This window comes from Amblyomma mixtum, chromosome 5 (genome assembly GCF_055824585.1).
Source record: "Amblyomma mixtum isolate Tamu chromosome 5, ASM5582458v1, whole genome shotgun sequence".
Lineage (NCBI taxonomy): Eukaryota > Metazoa > Arthropoda > Arachnida > Ixodida > Ixodidae > Amblyomma > Amblyomma mixtum.
In genome coordinates, this window is record NC_143016.1 from 139,014,775 (window position 1) to 139,029,299 (window position 14,525).

At 45.0% G+C, this 14,525-nt stretch overlaps 1 protein-coding gene across 1 annotated transcript in view; it reads right to left on the reverse strand.

The window, feature by feature from the left end:
• Nucleotides 1–14,525, reverse strand: part of LOC149343891 (diuretic hormone receptor-like) — a 149,243-nt gene that overhangs the window by 18,818 nt on the left and 115,900 nt on the right. The window contains exon 6 of the mRNA XM_089546095.1: nucleotides 13,281–13,431. Coding sequence (XP_089402221.1) covers nucleotides 13,281–13,431 — 151 coding nt within the window. The remainder of the gene's footprint in view (nucleotides 1–13,280; nucleotides 13,432–14,525) is intronic.

A 14,525-nucleotide genomic window follows, 5' to 3' on the forward strand; every position in this document is an offset into this window, starting at 1 on the left:
CTTTACCTGTCACAATGTCGCTTCGCGAAAAGGGAACTTTGGTGCCATGGTTTTTGAACTGTCGCTTGTGTCAGCAGCCAGAAACTTTTGATCGTTGCTTTGTGTTTGATCAAGATGCAGTGTTTTTGAGGACATGCTTCAACGGACTTCCAAAAAGGCATCGAAAATATGCCCTATACTATTAGATTTTTCTCTACAACGAAAGGCTGTACTGGTTCCATGGAATCTTTTTAGTGCCCATAGGACTGTTCAGCCTCTGGAAGAGCCGCATGACAGATTGCCACGAAGAGCCGCCACGTTCATCGTAGTCTCTGTTCAGAGAGCACTGTGCTATGGTGCGGGGGATATATGCTGCGCAGGATCGACCTCCTGCACGGCTCCCTCTCCTCGATGTATACGTATGCCTCCCGGAATTTTCATGTGCTGACAAAGTGAGAATGCACGCTTGTGTGATTGTGCATGACGAGTTGCGTGATGCAATGTGGTCTGTCAGACTGAAGCATGTCAGTGTGGGTATACTTCCATGCAATAAAGAAAAAAAAGACCCTTTGTGTTGTTTGTGCTGCGCGCCCTACTGGCACACAGAGAGCCTGGGTTCGAATCGCAATTCCGGCGATTTTTTTCGATTGTAATTTTGGTGCGGACACGCTCTGATGATACGCTCTGCTCACAGGTCCGGTACAAGCAACTCATGAGACAAGAAATGCTTTACACATCGAAGGAAGAATATGTCGTGTTCGTTAAAAATAGACAACTTCGTTTAGCGAGTACAAACGACATCCGTTTATATTTAGGTTACATGACACGACTGCCGCCCCAAGGGGCGCTCCTTGGTTTCTCTTTCCCAGCTTGCTTTGCTTGTCTTGCCTTCCGACTTGGGGCGGTCTTCTTTCGGTTCTGGTTTCGCAACAGAATTTGCGTGGTATATGGCCCCTCCAAAGTCAGCCCTCATTAAAGTCACAACCTCTCACGCTAGTTCTGTACGCGAGGCAGAGGAAGTAGCTATCGCACTGGCCATCCCGGATCCCCGCACCAAAAATTATCCTAAGCTACTCAAAGGCGTCTTTCAAATTTCGCCAAAAACTCGGTAAGCGTGCTCGCTATGCGAACTCTGCGCAACCGAAGAATTTTCTGTTCACAAAATTGTGCAGTGCCAGTTTTTAAGGTGAAAGCGTTTAACGGCTCATGCCTGCGGTGTCCGTCCATGCTCGCGGTGTCCGTCCTCGCGCTGGAATCGCGCTAACTGTGGCCTCTCCGCGTAGTGGCGCAACCTCCTCCGCAATTTCCTTTCCTCAAATTTATTTTCTTCATTACGGGCCCTCTTTATGTTTATTCTTTCACTCCCACTACAACCATTCCTCTGCAAACGGATGACGGGTGTCCACCGAGATATGCGAGATAGTTACTGAGTTATTTCCTTTCCTCAAAAACAATTTTCATTTTCTTCACTACGGCCCCTCTTTGTCTTTCTTCTTTCATTCCCCCTTCCTCCCTTCCTGTACGGTGCGGTTAGCGTGTCCACCGCAAAGGTTGCTAGGCAATGCTTTTGCGGCTGCAACAACAACACAACACCGCGATTCAGGCGTCTACTGACCCAGGGAGCCAGTTATGCGCGCTTCCTTTCCTTAAAATGATCGGAGTGTAGAACGTCAACGCCAACGCCAATGAACACAACGCCGAACAGACAACGGCGACGGCGACGCCGCGAAACGGGCGCCAAAGGGCTGCGCTCTAAAACGCTACAGTCAAAAAAGCAATCCGAAGTCGCCACAGACAAAAAAAAATTCGCTGTGGCTTAGCTTGGTTAAGCCCGGTAATTTCGAAAGCAATATCCGTATCTATGCCATGCTACAGTTGGTAGTGTAGCTGGTGGTGGTGCTTGTGCTTAGACTTGTGGTGATGCATCGGTTATACAATCCAATCCAATCCAAACCAATCCAATCTAATGCAATCCTATCCAACCCAATCCAATCCATTCCATTCTAATCCAATCCAATCCAATGCAATACAATCTAATCCAATGCAATCAAATCCAATCCACTCCTATCATATCCTATCCAATCAAATACAATGTAATCGAATCCAATCCAATGTAATTTACTCTAATCTAATGTAATCTAATCTAATCTAATCCAATCCAATCCAGTTCAGTCCAATCCAATCCAATCTAATCCAATATAATCCAATCTAATCCAACTAATGGAATCAAGGTCAAATGAAGGTCAATGGTGGTCACCGCCGCGGCACGATGGTGGTCACCCTGGAAAGTGCAAGTAGTATTGCTTTCGCAATAAAACCGTACATGCGGAAGCACGCCACGCGCCAAGCCGTTCGGGCAAGCGGCAGTGGGCTGACCACAAGGCTTTCGCCAAGCACACTTAAAAATTTCCAAAGTGTCTTCGCTAATTTTTTTTTTTCACATTCTATCGCTTGGGCCATGACGTAGGCGCAGGCCGTGGGGTTCTCATTGTAGTCGGTGAAAGCCTTGCACCTGACGTCGTGGTGTTGGACACTCGTCTGGAATTCGTTTGCGCGAGTGCAAATATTGGTCATAACAGCGTTATTTTATGTGTTTGTTACAGACCACCCTCATTAAGTAATTTTTGTTTGAAGTGTGTAATTTCCCGGTTTCCTTGTACTCGTTGTTCCTGATTGGTTATTTTAATTTCTGTACAATCGCTTGGGGCCCCGACCCCTCCCCTGCCATGAGAAATTCATCTGAGTGATCAGTGCTCCTCCATCGTTGTCTCGACTTTAAAAATTACGAGGAACTTTAGTGGCTAAAGTGGTGAAAGGCGAAAGCCTCAGTGCTTCATTCTGCTACGTGACTGTTCTCTTCATATTCGGTTGGTGCATTGATTAACTGCCAATTAATAACGCTTAATCTTTGCCTTTAGGAGTGGAACACGACAGCGGGTTGCAGCGCTGCCAGGGATGGATGGATGGAAATAACTTTATTACACCAAAAAAAAAATCTTCCAGGGTGGTCCCCTACTGGTCCAAGAGTCCACGGGCTTGCGCTTCACGTAAAGCCCGATCCACCAGCCATTTCTGGCCGGCGGGCTGAGCGGTTCGTAAAGCAGCCTCCCAAGAAGAATGAGGGGGATTGGGGACGGGGAGTACTGCCTTTGGGGAAGGACATTCCCAAAGGTAGTGGAAAAGAGTGGATCTGGGCACGCCACAGGTGGTACAATCAGGAGGAAAGGTGGGGTGAAAGCATGAGAGACGGTGGGGGGAAATAAAACAGCCTGTCTGTAATTGTCGCCATGTGGCGCTGGATGAGGGCGACAAGGTACTGTGGGGTGGTGACAGTGTCATGCGGCTGAGTTTGTAGAATGTTGTAATTTGATTATATGTATACAGGACCGATGTAGCCTCTTTCGCAGGGTTGGGTGCCTGATCAACCGGGGTCCAGGAGGAGAGTTCTCGGGGCAGCGCATGAACGCGCTCATTACCGGGGATCGAGGCATGCCCAGGGACCCACGACAGAGTAACCGTTCGGTCGAGAGAGGTGACTGTGGCAAGAATACGATGTGTTGCCGGCGCCGCCACGCCCTTTAGGTAGTGGCGGTACGCGGCCTGGGAATCTGTGCAAATTTTGGTTACGTTTTTGTCAATGGTGGAGTGGGCCAGAGCAAGTGCGATGGCGGCTCCTTCCGCTTCTGCAGGCGAATTAGTCCGGATAGTGGCGGCGGCCCCCGCTGTGCCGTCTTCATAGGCTGCGACTGCCGTGAAATATCCTGTTCGAATTTTCTGCCGCGTCGACATAAAGGATATCGGAGCGGTTGCTCTATGTTTTCGTGTAATAGCTCGCTCGTGCCTGCCGCCTACCCTGATGGAGACTAGCGCTGCCAGGGAGTCGACGGAACGCCACCACCCGTTCGGCCTTGCCCTTTGAACACAACGCTTTTTGAGGAAAGGGAATGGCGCTGTAATTCTCTGTCATCTAGGTGGACACCTGAACAGCACCGTACAGGAAAAGAGGAAGTGGAGTCAAAGAAGAAAGAGAAAGAGGGGCCGTAATGAAGAAAATGAAAATTGTATTTGAGGAAAGGAAAATACGCAGTGGCTGTCTGACATATCTCGGTGGACACCAGTCGAAAATTGTATTTGAGGAAACGAAATTGCACAGTAACTGTCTCACATATTTCTGTGGACACTCTTCAAAATTCGCGCGCACTGACGTCACGACCATTTGGACCAATCTGAAACTCGGACAAATTTGCTAACACGTCTTGGTAACGACAGTATGAGCCATTAAAGGCTTTCGCCTTAATATCGTAGAGCACGTTTAAACGGCTAATCTATTTTGGCTTGGCGCTGAAGGGGAAGAACAACAGCGACTTCTGGTCGCCCCGGCGGTCGACATCCTCGGCCTGTAAATTACGGCCGAATAAAGGTCTTGTGCGACTACTATGTTTAAGAAATCACGCTAATGTGTCATACCTGATACTGACTACTTCACCGGACTTTATTTCACCATTAGCTTATCTACCGGGTTTAAGTCGTCACTATGTTGTACATTTTAGTTTAAACGCTGCTATTCGTCCCGCTAGGTCAGTAAAACATCACAGATTGCAGCAATTACGGCAGAGATTGCTGCGGAGTATTGACTGACGTGCTCGCCTCGTGCGTTTGGCCCCCAGCTGCCGCCACAGTTCCGATCATTCCATGTCTCAGTTTTTTTCCTATGAATTTTATCATGGCTGACTGGTTGTGTTATAAACGGGTTATAGAAAACTCGAAAATTTGCTCTGCAGCAGGATTAGATAACATTAACTCTAAATTTTCAAAAGGTAAAGTTGAAACCTCGTCTATGATTCCTGCCGCAGTCATTTCGCAGTCGTTGCAGTATTCGTCACTGCCGAACTAATGGAAGGTGGCAAATATGGTTGCGCTGCATAAATCAGGTAACGTGCATTCAGCCAAGCTTTTACTTCACTCATTCCTGGAACACAACTACTTCTTTGATGACTGCCAACATGGATTTAGCAAGTTCTCGTGCGAAACTAAACTTCTATATCTATGCGATGTTGTTTTCCACCATTTTGATAAGAAACAAATCGTTGATAGCATTTTTCTTGATTTGGCTTTTGAGAGCGTTTTGCACAACTTACTCCTCTTCGAATTGTGTAGTCTTAATATTGACCCAAATGTGTATGGCTGGATTGAATGTCTCTTATCTAGCATCTCGCAATATGTGTCTTCTAACGATCCCGATTCCTCGTAAATTTCAGTGACCTCTGGTGTGACGCAGGGCTCTCTATAAAGGCCACTGCTGCTTCTGATTGATAATAAAATTTGCCTATTCTGATTAACTCTTTCATATTGCTTTTCTCCGAAGATTGCGTTTTGTATCGATTAATTTCTGCTAATAATGATGCCATTGTACTCCAATCCGACCTTGACAAAATATCATCATGTTGCAAAACCTGGTCGCTGAACCAACGGCTTCCAAATGGAAGCTGATCAGTATATCGCGAATTGTGCTAACCCTTACAAATATACTTAATCTGCCGATAACACGAAAGTAACTTAGTGGACTCATACAAATATCTCGAAATTAAATTAAACTGCGATCTCCCATCTAGCAAGCATATTTATCTTGTGCCGAAAAATGCTATCCGCACACTAGGGTATTACTTTTTCATCTGCTCCAGCTGCTCTTAAACTCAGGCATTATAAATCTCTATCTCTAGAATTATTGCTCTATTTTGTGACACGCAAGGGCAGCTGGGGGTAATACATGCCATAGCACTTGTTGTTTTTCTTGTTCTCAAGGTGGGGTCAAAGACACGTTTCTCAAGCATTTCTTCCTAAAAAAGCCGAGCATCAGGCCATTGCATCATCGCTGGGTATCCAGCGGCACTGGGGATCGAACGCTGCACCTCGCGCCTTCTAGGAGGGTGCTCAAACCACTAGGCCCCCACTGCTGTTGCAAAGGACGTCTAGTTCGACCTGAAGCTGAATATCCATACGCAATCTGGGATACCCAAAACAAATTACTGACACGGGCTCAAGATTCTATTCAAAATCATTGAACTCGTTTCATCTTTTCAAATTACTTTCCTTAATCAACCATTTCAACCATGAAACATTGCCGGACTTTGCTTTTCGTCGCAAGTGCCTTAGACTGTGACTCTTCCTTAAAGTTTTCCACACCTGTAGCAATCTGAAAAATCAGTTATTCGTTCTCTCATTACAGAACATCACGTATTGATCCCATACTATATTGATCCCATGGTGCTAAATTGAATTATAATTGATTTTTGCCGCAAAGAAGTACCTATTGGAACCACCTTCCTGCCTCCGTCGCTGCCATCACCGATAACATCGCCTTCAAGAAATCCTGGACAGATTTGGTTTGTTAATAATTTGTTCTGTTTGCCTACTACTCTATAAGGCCCTCGAGACTTGAGAATACACAAAAAACTAAATAAATACATTCCATGTTCACGTATAGATTGCGGCCTCGACTGACTTGGTGCGGAAGGCCCAGGCTGCTACGACGGCAGGGCAGGGACACCTACACACTGTACAGTCGATTACCAGGTGGAAACTCCATTACGGTCGCAGAGTAAAGACACACCAAATATACCAAAGTAATACCGCAACACCCAAGGCTCGGCAGCCCGGAAGGCAACCAAGACAGGCTAGTTCTACACACCGCAAGAAAGAAAGCCGCCCGAGAAGAGAACGACAAGAAAGGACGCACGGAAAACGTGTGAGCCTTGTCCCCACTTCCCCCATTCTCACAAAAACCATTATCTTACTCCTGCGGCATTAGTCCTTTTCTCTGACGTGCAGGCTGCAGGTTCATTTACTGCGGTGTCAATGTGCTGCTCGCACTCGTTACCCAGGTTGCGCTGCCATTTATTTTCCGCATTATTTGTTTTTGGTTTGCGCTATTCCGCCTTGGAAACTGGAAGGACATAGGCAGTCTCTGTTATTTACCTTGAGGAAGAGTATTCACGCTTGACTTTCTCATTGGTCCCTCAGCAATATACTGATTTTGTTCTAAACTAAGAGCGCATTTTTTTACTTTCATTTGAAGATGTCGATTTCTATAACTATTTCTCCTCACGTCTCAGGAACTCAAAAGCAACGCTTCAAGGTGCACGCCTTCGATGAAGCTGTTGTTGAGCCCGTTAATACATTACAAAACACCAGCGTTACGTTTCTCGGCTACAGATTGCCGCCGCAAGGCTGTTTCGGTGAACGACTGGCGAGACGCAAAATAAAGTGTCTATTACAACGCATCGAAGTTAGAGCCCACCTCGAAAAAAATGAAAGCTGCCGGAATGGACCGCTTCTTGTCGCTGGAAGCGAGTCCGGTGTCATTACTAGAGTGATGTCGAGAAAGTTTAAGCGCAGGGCACCGTTAGTTTTTGCTGAGTGCAACGTATCATGTGCCTTTACAGCGATGACCAAAAGCGTGACTGTATTTCAGAAGCTCTCTTCCACAGTGATACTCTAAAATCACCCAATTAATTTTGGAGCACAAAAATAATACGAAACCATTTACGACAAAGTCACGGAGGCTCGTCGAAAGATTGTGGAGGCTTTATGTAAGAGCAACAAAACAGTCACATTATTATAACTGTTCTCACAAGCTATTTACCGATATTCACATGAAGTACCTTCAGTAAAGTTATAAGCTCTGTCGTTTCCTGGAGGCTGCTGATTTAACACCAGGGTTTAGCAAAGCGATGCTTACAGAAAGATAAAAACGATTTATCTTTTTTTATTCTTCCGGCTGAATCAGACCACCCTATGGACCTAGGGACACTTAGAGCTTTCCGTTCACGTCCGTCTCTGTCTTTTCCCCTTGCAACATGCATTCACTCGCCATCTAGGTATTTTTAGTGAAATCTCTTCGTGCAGACAATCTAATACTGGGATTCAAGATTTTGGACGATAGGTGGCGCCTACAGAGAGATCATTTCTAGATTTCTCAACCCGCGCACTCGTACAACGATGTGAATACACTAATTACACGTAAAGACATTGAGTGCACGCAGTCTGAAAAAATGCAGTAGTTTTTTTTTTTTGCTACCAGCGTGCTGCCTGTCTTCAGTTAACAATTCTTAGGTGAAAATCCCGCCGAATACCCGATAAAAAGAAGTCACATAAGCGCTACTTGTTTGAATGGGCTTTTCGGAGAATATTACATTTTATTCTTCGTGAGTTCATTTACAAACTATATAGAACGGTTATACCGCGAGTTACTCAGAGAATTTCTCGACAGAACACAGAGTAGCGATAAAAGACAGCTTCCTGTTGTACGTGAAGGCGTGATCGAATCTCATTCTAATGAAAATAACCGTGTCAGGAGCTCTATTCGATCCACTGCTTCTCCTGAGTGAATTCGTGCCGCTTGCAGAAGTTGATCGGACTGCCTTCTGTAGGGCTACGACGGACGTTCGAGCGCTGGATGGAAGGCTGCTGTGGGTGTACTTAGTGTCGGGTTACCGACGATTTGAAGCATAGCAGACCTTCAGCCGCCTGAAGGCAAAAGGGTACGACCGCTGAGGAAACGCTAACAGGCCGAGTGTTCAGGATATTCGGACCATATCATCGTGCGCAGGCTTGAGCGGAATAAAGGTCAGCAAGTAAAAGGCTCTAGCCAGGGCCTTAGCGTCAACCTCGATGACACGCGGCCCCCAAGAATCAATGAGCGGTCATAGCTTACCGATACCAGTAGCAGCTTAACACCTTTAAGCTTACATGAATCTGCAAGTGGTCTTAGTACACAGCAGCTCAGCCTTTGGTTTCTAGCTCTCGCAAAATCTTCATTTGTCTCTTCTTGTAGCTCCACTCATATTTTACCTTCCATATTTCACTTTCTGTTATCGCGTGACAGTTTTATGTCCGTGTGCTGTGCGATGTCAGTGCAAGTTAATGATCCCCAGGTGGTCGATAATTCCGGAGCCCTTGACTACGGCGTCCCTAAGAGCCTGAGTTGCTTTGGGACGACAAACCCCAGTAAACCAAACCAGATTTATGCGCGTTTCTTCATCTGTAAGATTTGGATCATTGCTGTGATATTTAACAGTCCCTTTAGGCTGTACGTCTTCTTTTGTTTAAGAAATAATGCTCTGCTCATGACGTTCTTCGGGTTCAGCGGTAAATGTTTTAAGCTCGACGCAATTCTAGCGCCATACCCGACGCACTGACTGAGGCGTTCTCAAGTTTTCTCCTACGCGTGCTTTCTTCATTGCCGTGGTGACAGCCTCACTTTCGTTAGTGGAACTCCTAAAGGCAGAGCTTGGATGCTTCGCTACCTCTCTGTCAGATTGTGAAATCTGAAAAAAATTCTATGAGCGTATTAATTCCCGCCCATACTTCAAGGCCTTCAAAATCTGCACTTGAGAGCAGAAGACTGACAGTTTTTTATTTGGGGCCTCCTTCAATACTAAATAATATTATGTATATGTTCAATAAATAAACCTGCAAATCTGAACTCCCTACTACGCATGGAAATATTCGTGGAATTTTTTTGCGGCCAAAGCAAACATTGCTCCCCTCTTCATGTGCGTCGCCAGCCGAGCTTTAAACCAGGTGAGGATGGCAAGGATCTGGAAAGCTGTCACCAGAAAAACATGCTCAGTGAGTGTGACCATGATTCTGAAATCTCCAAAATTAGTAAACAATCAAACCTTGCTTTTGAGATAGTTGGCGCTAGTTAGTATAGCTCCCGTCCGTGTTTCTTTGGACTGATTTCTTTCGTTCGCGTATGAAAATATATTTCTATTTCGTCACACTGCCTAGCCAACTCAGAATATTGTCGACGCTTACGATATAGGTATAGCGAGTGCATTAACGCCGCTTTTCCTAGCGTAACGTTAAAGAGCTAGCTAACGTAGCTAGATTGGTATGTTTTGACACATCTTGTGTTTCCGCTCGTTATTTTGTAACTAGTTGTTGACACACCGTGGTTCTTATGGCATGCTAGTCTCGTTTTCCTTCTTATCACTGCGCAGGGCATTCAGAATTACGCAAGATCCAATTAAAAACAACAAGTAATACAGACAAAGAGCTTTTGTAGACACGGTTACTGACGAGGCTCACAAAACGAGACAGAATTCTCTCTCAAACTCTCATATCATTTAACATCAAGTAATAAACTTTTCATTCGGTGCAATATAAGCGCGCATGTTTAAATCGGCAACTTAGAAGCGGTAGCATTCCTACCAAGAGTTTTGTTCGGTAAAATATCTGCTTTACGAGGACCTGCTAATTTTTAATTCCATCCCCATAATTGCGCATTTAAGAGGAATGACCGGCGCTGAACTTCTCCCGCAAGTGTTGCAGCTGTTGCGTAGAAAAGAAAAGGGGAACGGTTATTATCGTCACCTCCCTACGGCGTTGCGGCGCAAAGGGTGTAGTCCGACAAAAACAAAACTAAAGAAACAACACGAATCGGCTTTGTCGCCCAGAGAACAGGAAGCGCAGACGGCGCGGCTGCCGCGTCGTGTATATAAAAGATTCGGTGAGCTGCACAATATCACGCATACAGCATTCTTCTTAACAATGCGAAATCATTAAGTTTCATTAGAGAAAAGCGAGCGGCGTGTGCCTGTCCACGCGTGCGCACGCGCGCGCGCGTGCGTGCGTGCGTGTGTGTGTGTGTGTGTGCGTGTGTGCGTGCGCGCGTGCGTGCGTGCGTGCGTGCGTGCGTGTGTGTGTGTGTGTGTGTGTGTGTGCGTGCGTGCGTGCGTGCGTGCGTGCGCGCGCGCGCGCGCGCGTGTGTGTGTGTGTGTGTGTGTGTGCGCGCGTGCGTGCGTGCGTGTGTCACACACACACGTTGCAGGAGTGCAACGTTCGTAAATGTGTCATTCCGCAAGCCTGTGCGCTCGGCTGCCTAGCCCGCGCAGCTTTCGACCGGCGCTAATGAAGCTAGCGCTATATATGGAGGCTTCATGTAACAATTTATGTAACATGAAGCCTCCATGTAACAAATTTATTTCTCTCTAGTCTTTTCGCATGTACAATATTGTTTGTTGATCTGGGGAACGACTACCTCAACCAATCTTGTGAAAGTACTTACTTTACAAAAAAGAGCTGTACGAGCGATTGATAATTTACATTACAGTGAAAGCATGGGTGCTTCCTTCCTCAACTATAGACTGCTAACCATCACGGCGGCTTACTACAAGAAGCTTGTTGTTTATATCAAAAACCTTATGAAAGGAAACTGGCAGACTTTCGAGAGCACATATTTAATTGCCCAAACAGCATACAGTCTTAGGCACCCTCAATACCATGCATCAAAATCCCGTACAAACTATGGGTTCCAAAAACTAACTCACATAATTCCTCATACATTAAACACCTACAAATATTTAACAGCATTGTCACTACAAAATATGTCCGAGGTCAGATTTAGGAAAACTGTTCATGAATATTTTTGTTACAGCTAGTTGTGGTGTGTTTTTACCTAATCAATTTTTGTCTTTATTATGTTTTGATCTTAGTTTTGTTGTGCTTAGCTCTATGCATGCCTGATCTCTGTTTCGTTGTCAATATATCCGCTGCTTTTCTAGTTTCTGTTACTTATGGAAACTTTGTACCATTGCCAAGTGCCACTTTGTTTTGTTTTTTTTACATGGGGAGGGCAGGCCTCTGTCAGGCGCTACTAGGCGCCTTTAGCTTGCTATCCCTTGTTTGCAGTCTCTGTACTGGCCAAACAAAACCAATAAATGAAATTAAATGAAGTCCTGCCTAGTCAATTCGTTGCTATCACGACAACTGGTATTTCCTTAATTTTCTTAGGTTGAAAGGTGACGCTTGTGCTAACAGTATGCCTGCGGTAACGAATACTTTCAACATACTATGTTTCAAGCGAAAACAGCTGATTAATGTAATAATGTTTATATATACATATTGCTTTACGTAGAAAGAGAGGGCTTGTTTCGGTTCCGTAGATTCTGCTCTATTAAAGGAAAAAGTTCCAGCGTATTAAGGTCGTCTGTGTCTGCATATGTATTCAGCTTGATTTCTTTTAAATAAAGATATTTTTTATCAAAAATGGTTAGCCGGACGTTGGTCGCTGTGGCCTTCGCAGGCAGATTGTGCAGCTAGGCGAGTATTATGCAGGTAACAGAGCATAATATTTAATTAACTATTTAATTAGGATTAAATATAGATTATACTGCGAAACTGCAGGCCATCAACATCGCATGTGACCCATGTTATGATGTTTTCTTAATTCGCAACCTGTTTGGAAATATCGAATTTAAAAATGTGCGTCTGAAACTCGTGGAACAGGCTTTCCCGCATTGCATATTTGTAAACTGACGTCGCGTACATTATTTACAGCGCCTGTGTACGTCCTTCCTTGTTTATTGTGTCCCGTCCTTTGCGCTGCTCCACCACGATGCAACAGTACCAACTAGCCCAGCAACTTGCTCTTCTGAGGGTCTATAATGACGGCGGCTGTGTATTTGGTGACCTGAAAGAATTTAACTTGGTTTTGGCTACGATGCCGAGCGCTGTGACACAATTGGATCAACATAGAATATGCGAAAGCCAGCTCAACGAGCTTTCAAATGTGTATTTTCTGCCTTCGATATTTTGAACCACATTGCCAATTAGAAAAATTGCAATCTCGGTCCACGTAGAATCTTGACGTCCTTCAATTTCGCACTTTAGTCTTGCCTCTTACAGAAAATATGAAAGATGATTACATAATTATATTTAATAATCATCCCTTTATTGAGCTCTCTCTTGTACATGATGCCCACTTTACTGCACAGACTGACTCTACAGTAAAACTCTAAAAATGTTGTAAAAATCACCCGATATTGACGTATATATTGCCTGCGACGCCACTGGGAAACACATGAGCATTGGATGAAAGTTCAAAACTATTTGCAAGAGGTTTGTTTCGAGTCGCTGAAGCAGTAAGACCACTCAATTGTTTTAATATGGCACATTATTCTGTGACAATGCGTTTTGAAGCTGGTTGCGGTAAGCGTTAGAAAGTAATTCTCTTTTTGAATGGCATTCTGCTGCTGTTATTATTCCTTCCTCGCACGCCGAGTTCGTAAACACTGTGATTATTTGATTCATCCACGTGTGGTCATAGTGGCAGACCACTGGACATGCGACTGCGATACTGCGTGCGGCACTACGACACTTTCGCTGAAGACTTATGCGCCATTATTCACAATACACAACAACTTTAGCTGAAGAAACCACCTGATGAGGTGGTGAGCGGTAGCTAAGAAAGCTTTTGCAGCCCGACAAATACTCTCCGAACACGACCGTATACTCACCCCAGCCGATGGCGGCGTACACGTGAACGCGGACTAGTTCCACAGAGAAGGTCTTGACGACCAGGATGAAGAGGTATAGGCCCTCCACGAACATCCAGAAGAAGTTGGTGCCCATCAGGTACGTCAGCACCACGTACATAAAGCACGCGCTCTGCGTTACAAATGAGAAGACGTAAGAAGGTTAATCGCTATTTCAGAAGAAATATTAACAGCAGACATGTAAAGTGTTTATTCTTGGAAGCTGTTACTGCTCGGCTTTTCATTAACGCACAGGAGTACGCAAAGATTTTATTCTGAATTCATCTATTTGCCTTAGCTAATGCCTAAGGTGAGACCAAGAAAGGTCATAGGCCGTGTAAATATTTCGGACAGCAGATTAATTAACTATTTAATTAGGATTAAATATAGATTATATTGCGAAACTGCAGGCCATCAACATCACATCAACATCAACATGCAGGCCATCAACTGCAGGCCATCAACATCACATCAACATCAACATGCAGGCCATCAGCTTTCAGTACGCGGAGTACATTTTAAGGGTAGACCAATACATCAGGTTGTAGTAGAAAGCGAAATACGACGATAATTTGTGGTCAAGTGTAGAGGGATAGAAGGGTGGCGCTTGAAAACACATGGTCGGCGTAATTGCGGCTGAGTGGAAGTTTATATCGAGCAGTGGCCGTTGGGCTGCTGCTGCTGCATGCTGCTGACGCGCATGATGACGGTAATGTTATCTCAATCATAGCCCCACTCGCCGTTTCCCACACTAGTGAACGGGCGGCCACCTTCAGAACAGGAAGCTAGTTTGACCTCCCTCGATTAAAAGAATATTTCAAGGTTACTGGTATCGCTCTTTATTCTACTGTTAGAAAGAAATATGCTACTTCGCAAAGCGACAAAACAATTGCACAGCCGGTAAAATGATATCTTTGTTTGTACGCGAAACTATAGAGAGCACTGCAATTGCCGCGCGCAAGCTGGTATGTCATGTTGTATTTTCTTTTTAATTTCGGAGGCATCTTCAGTGAGCAGAAAAAAAAGTAATACATAAGAGATGGAAACTTAGATACTGTTCAATCGGCCGTTTTTCGGGCCATTCCACGACTTTCAGATTGTAATTTTTCGACTAACCTCGTTGCTTGCGAGGTTGGCTACTTAATCTCGATTAATTATCCATTAGGCGCAATACAATAACAGTGTGACTTGCTCCCCACAATAGTCAGCAACATGTATTTGATGGTG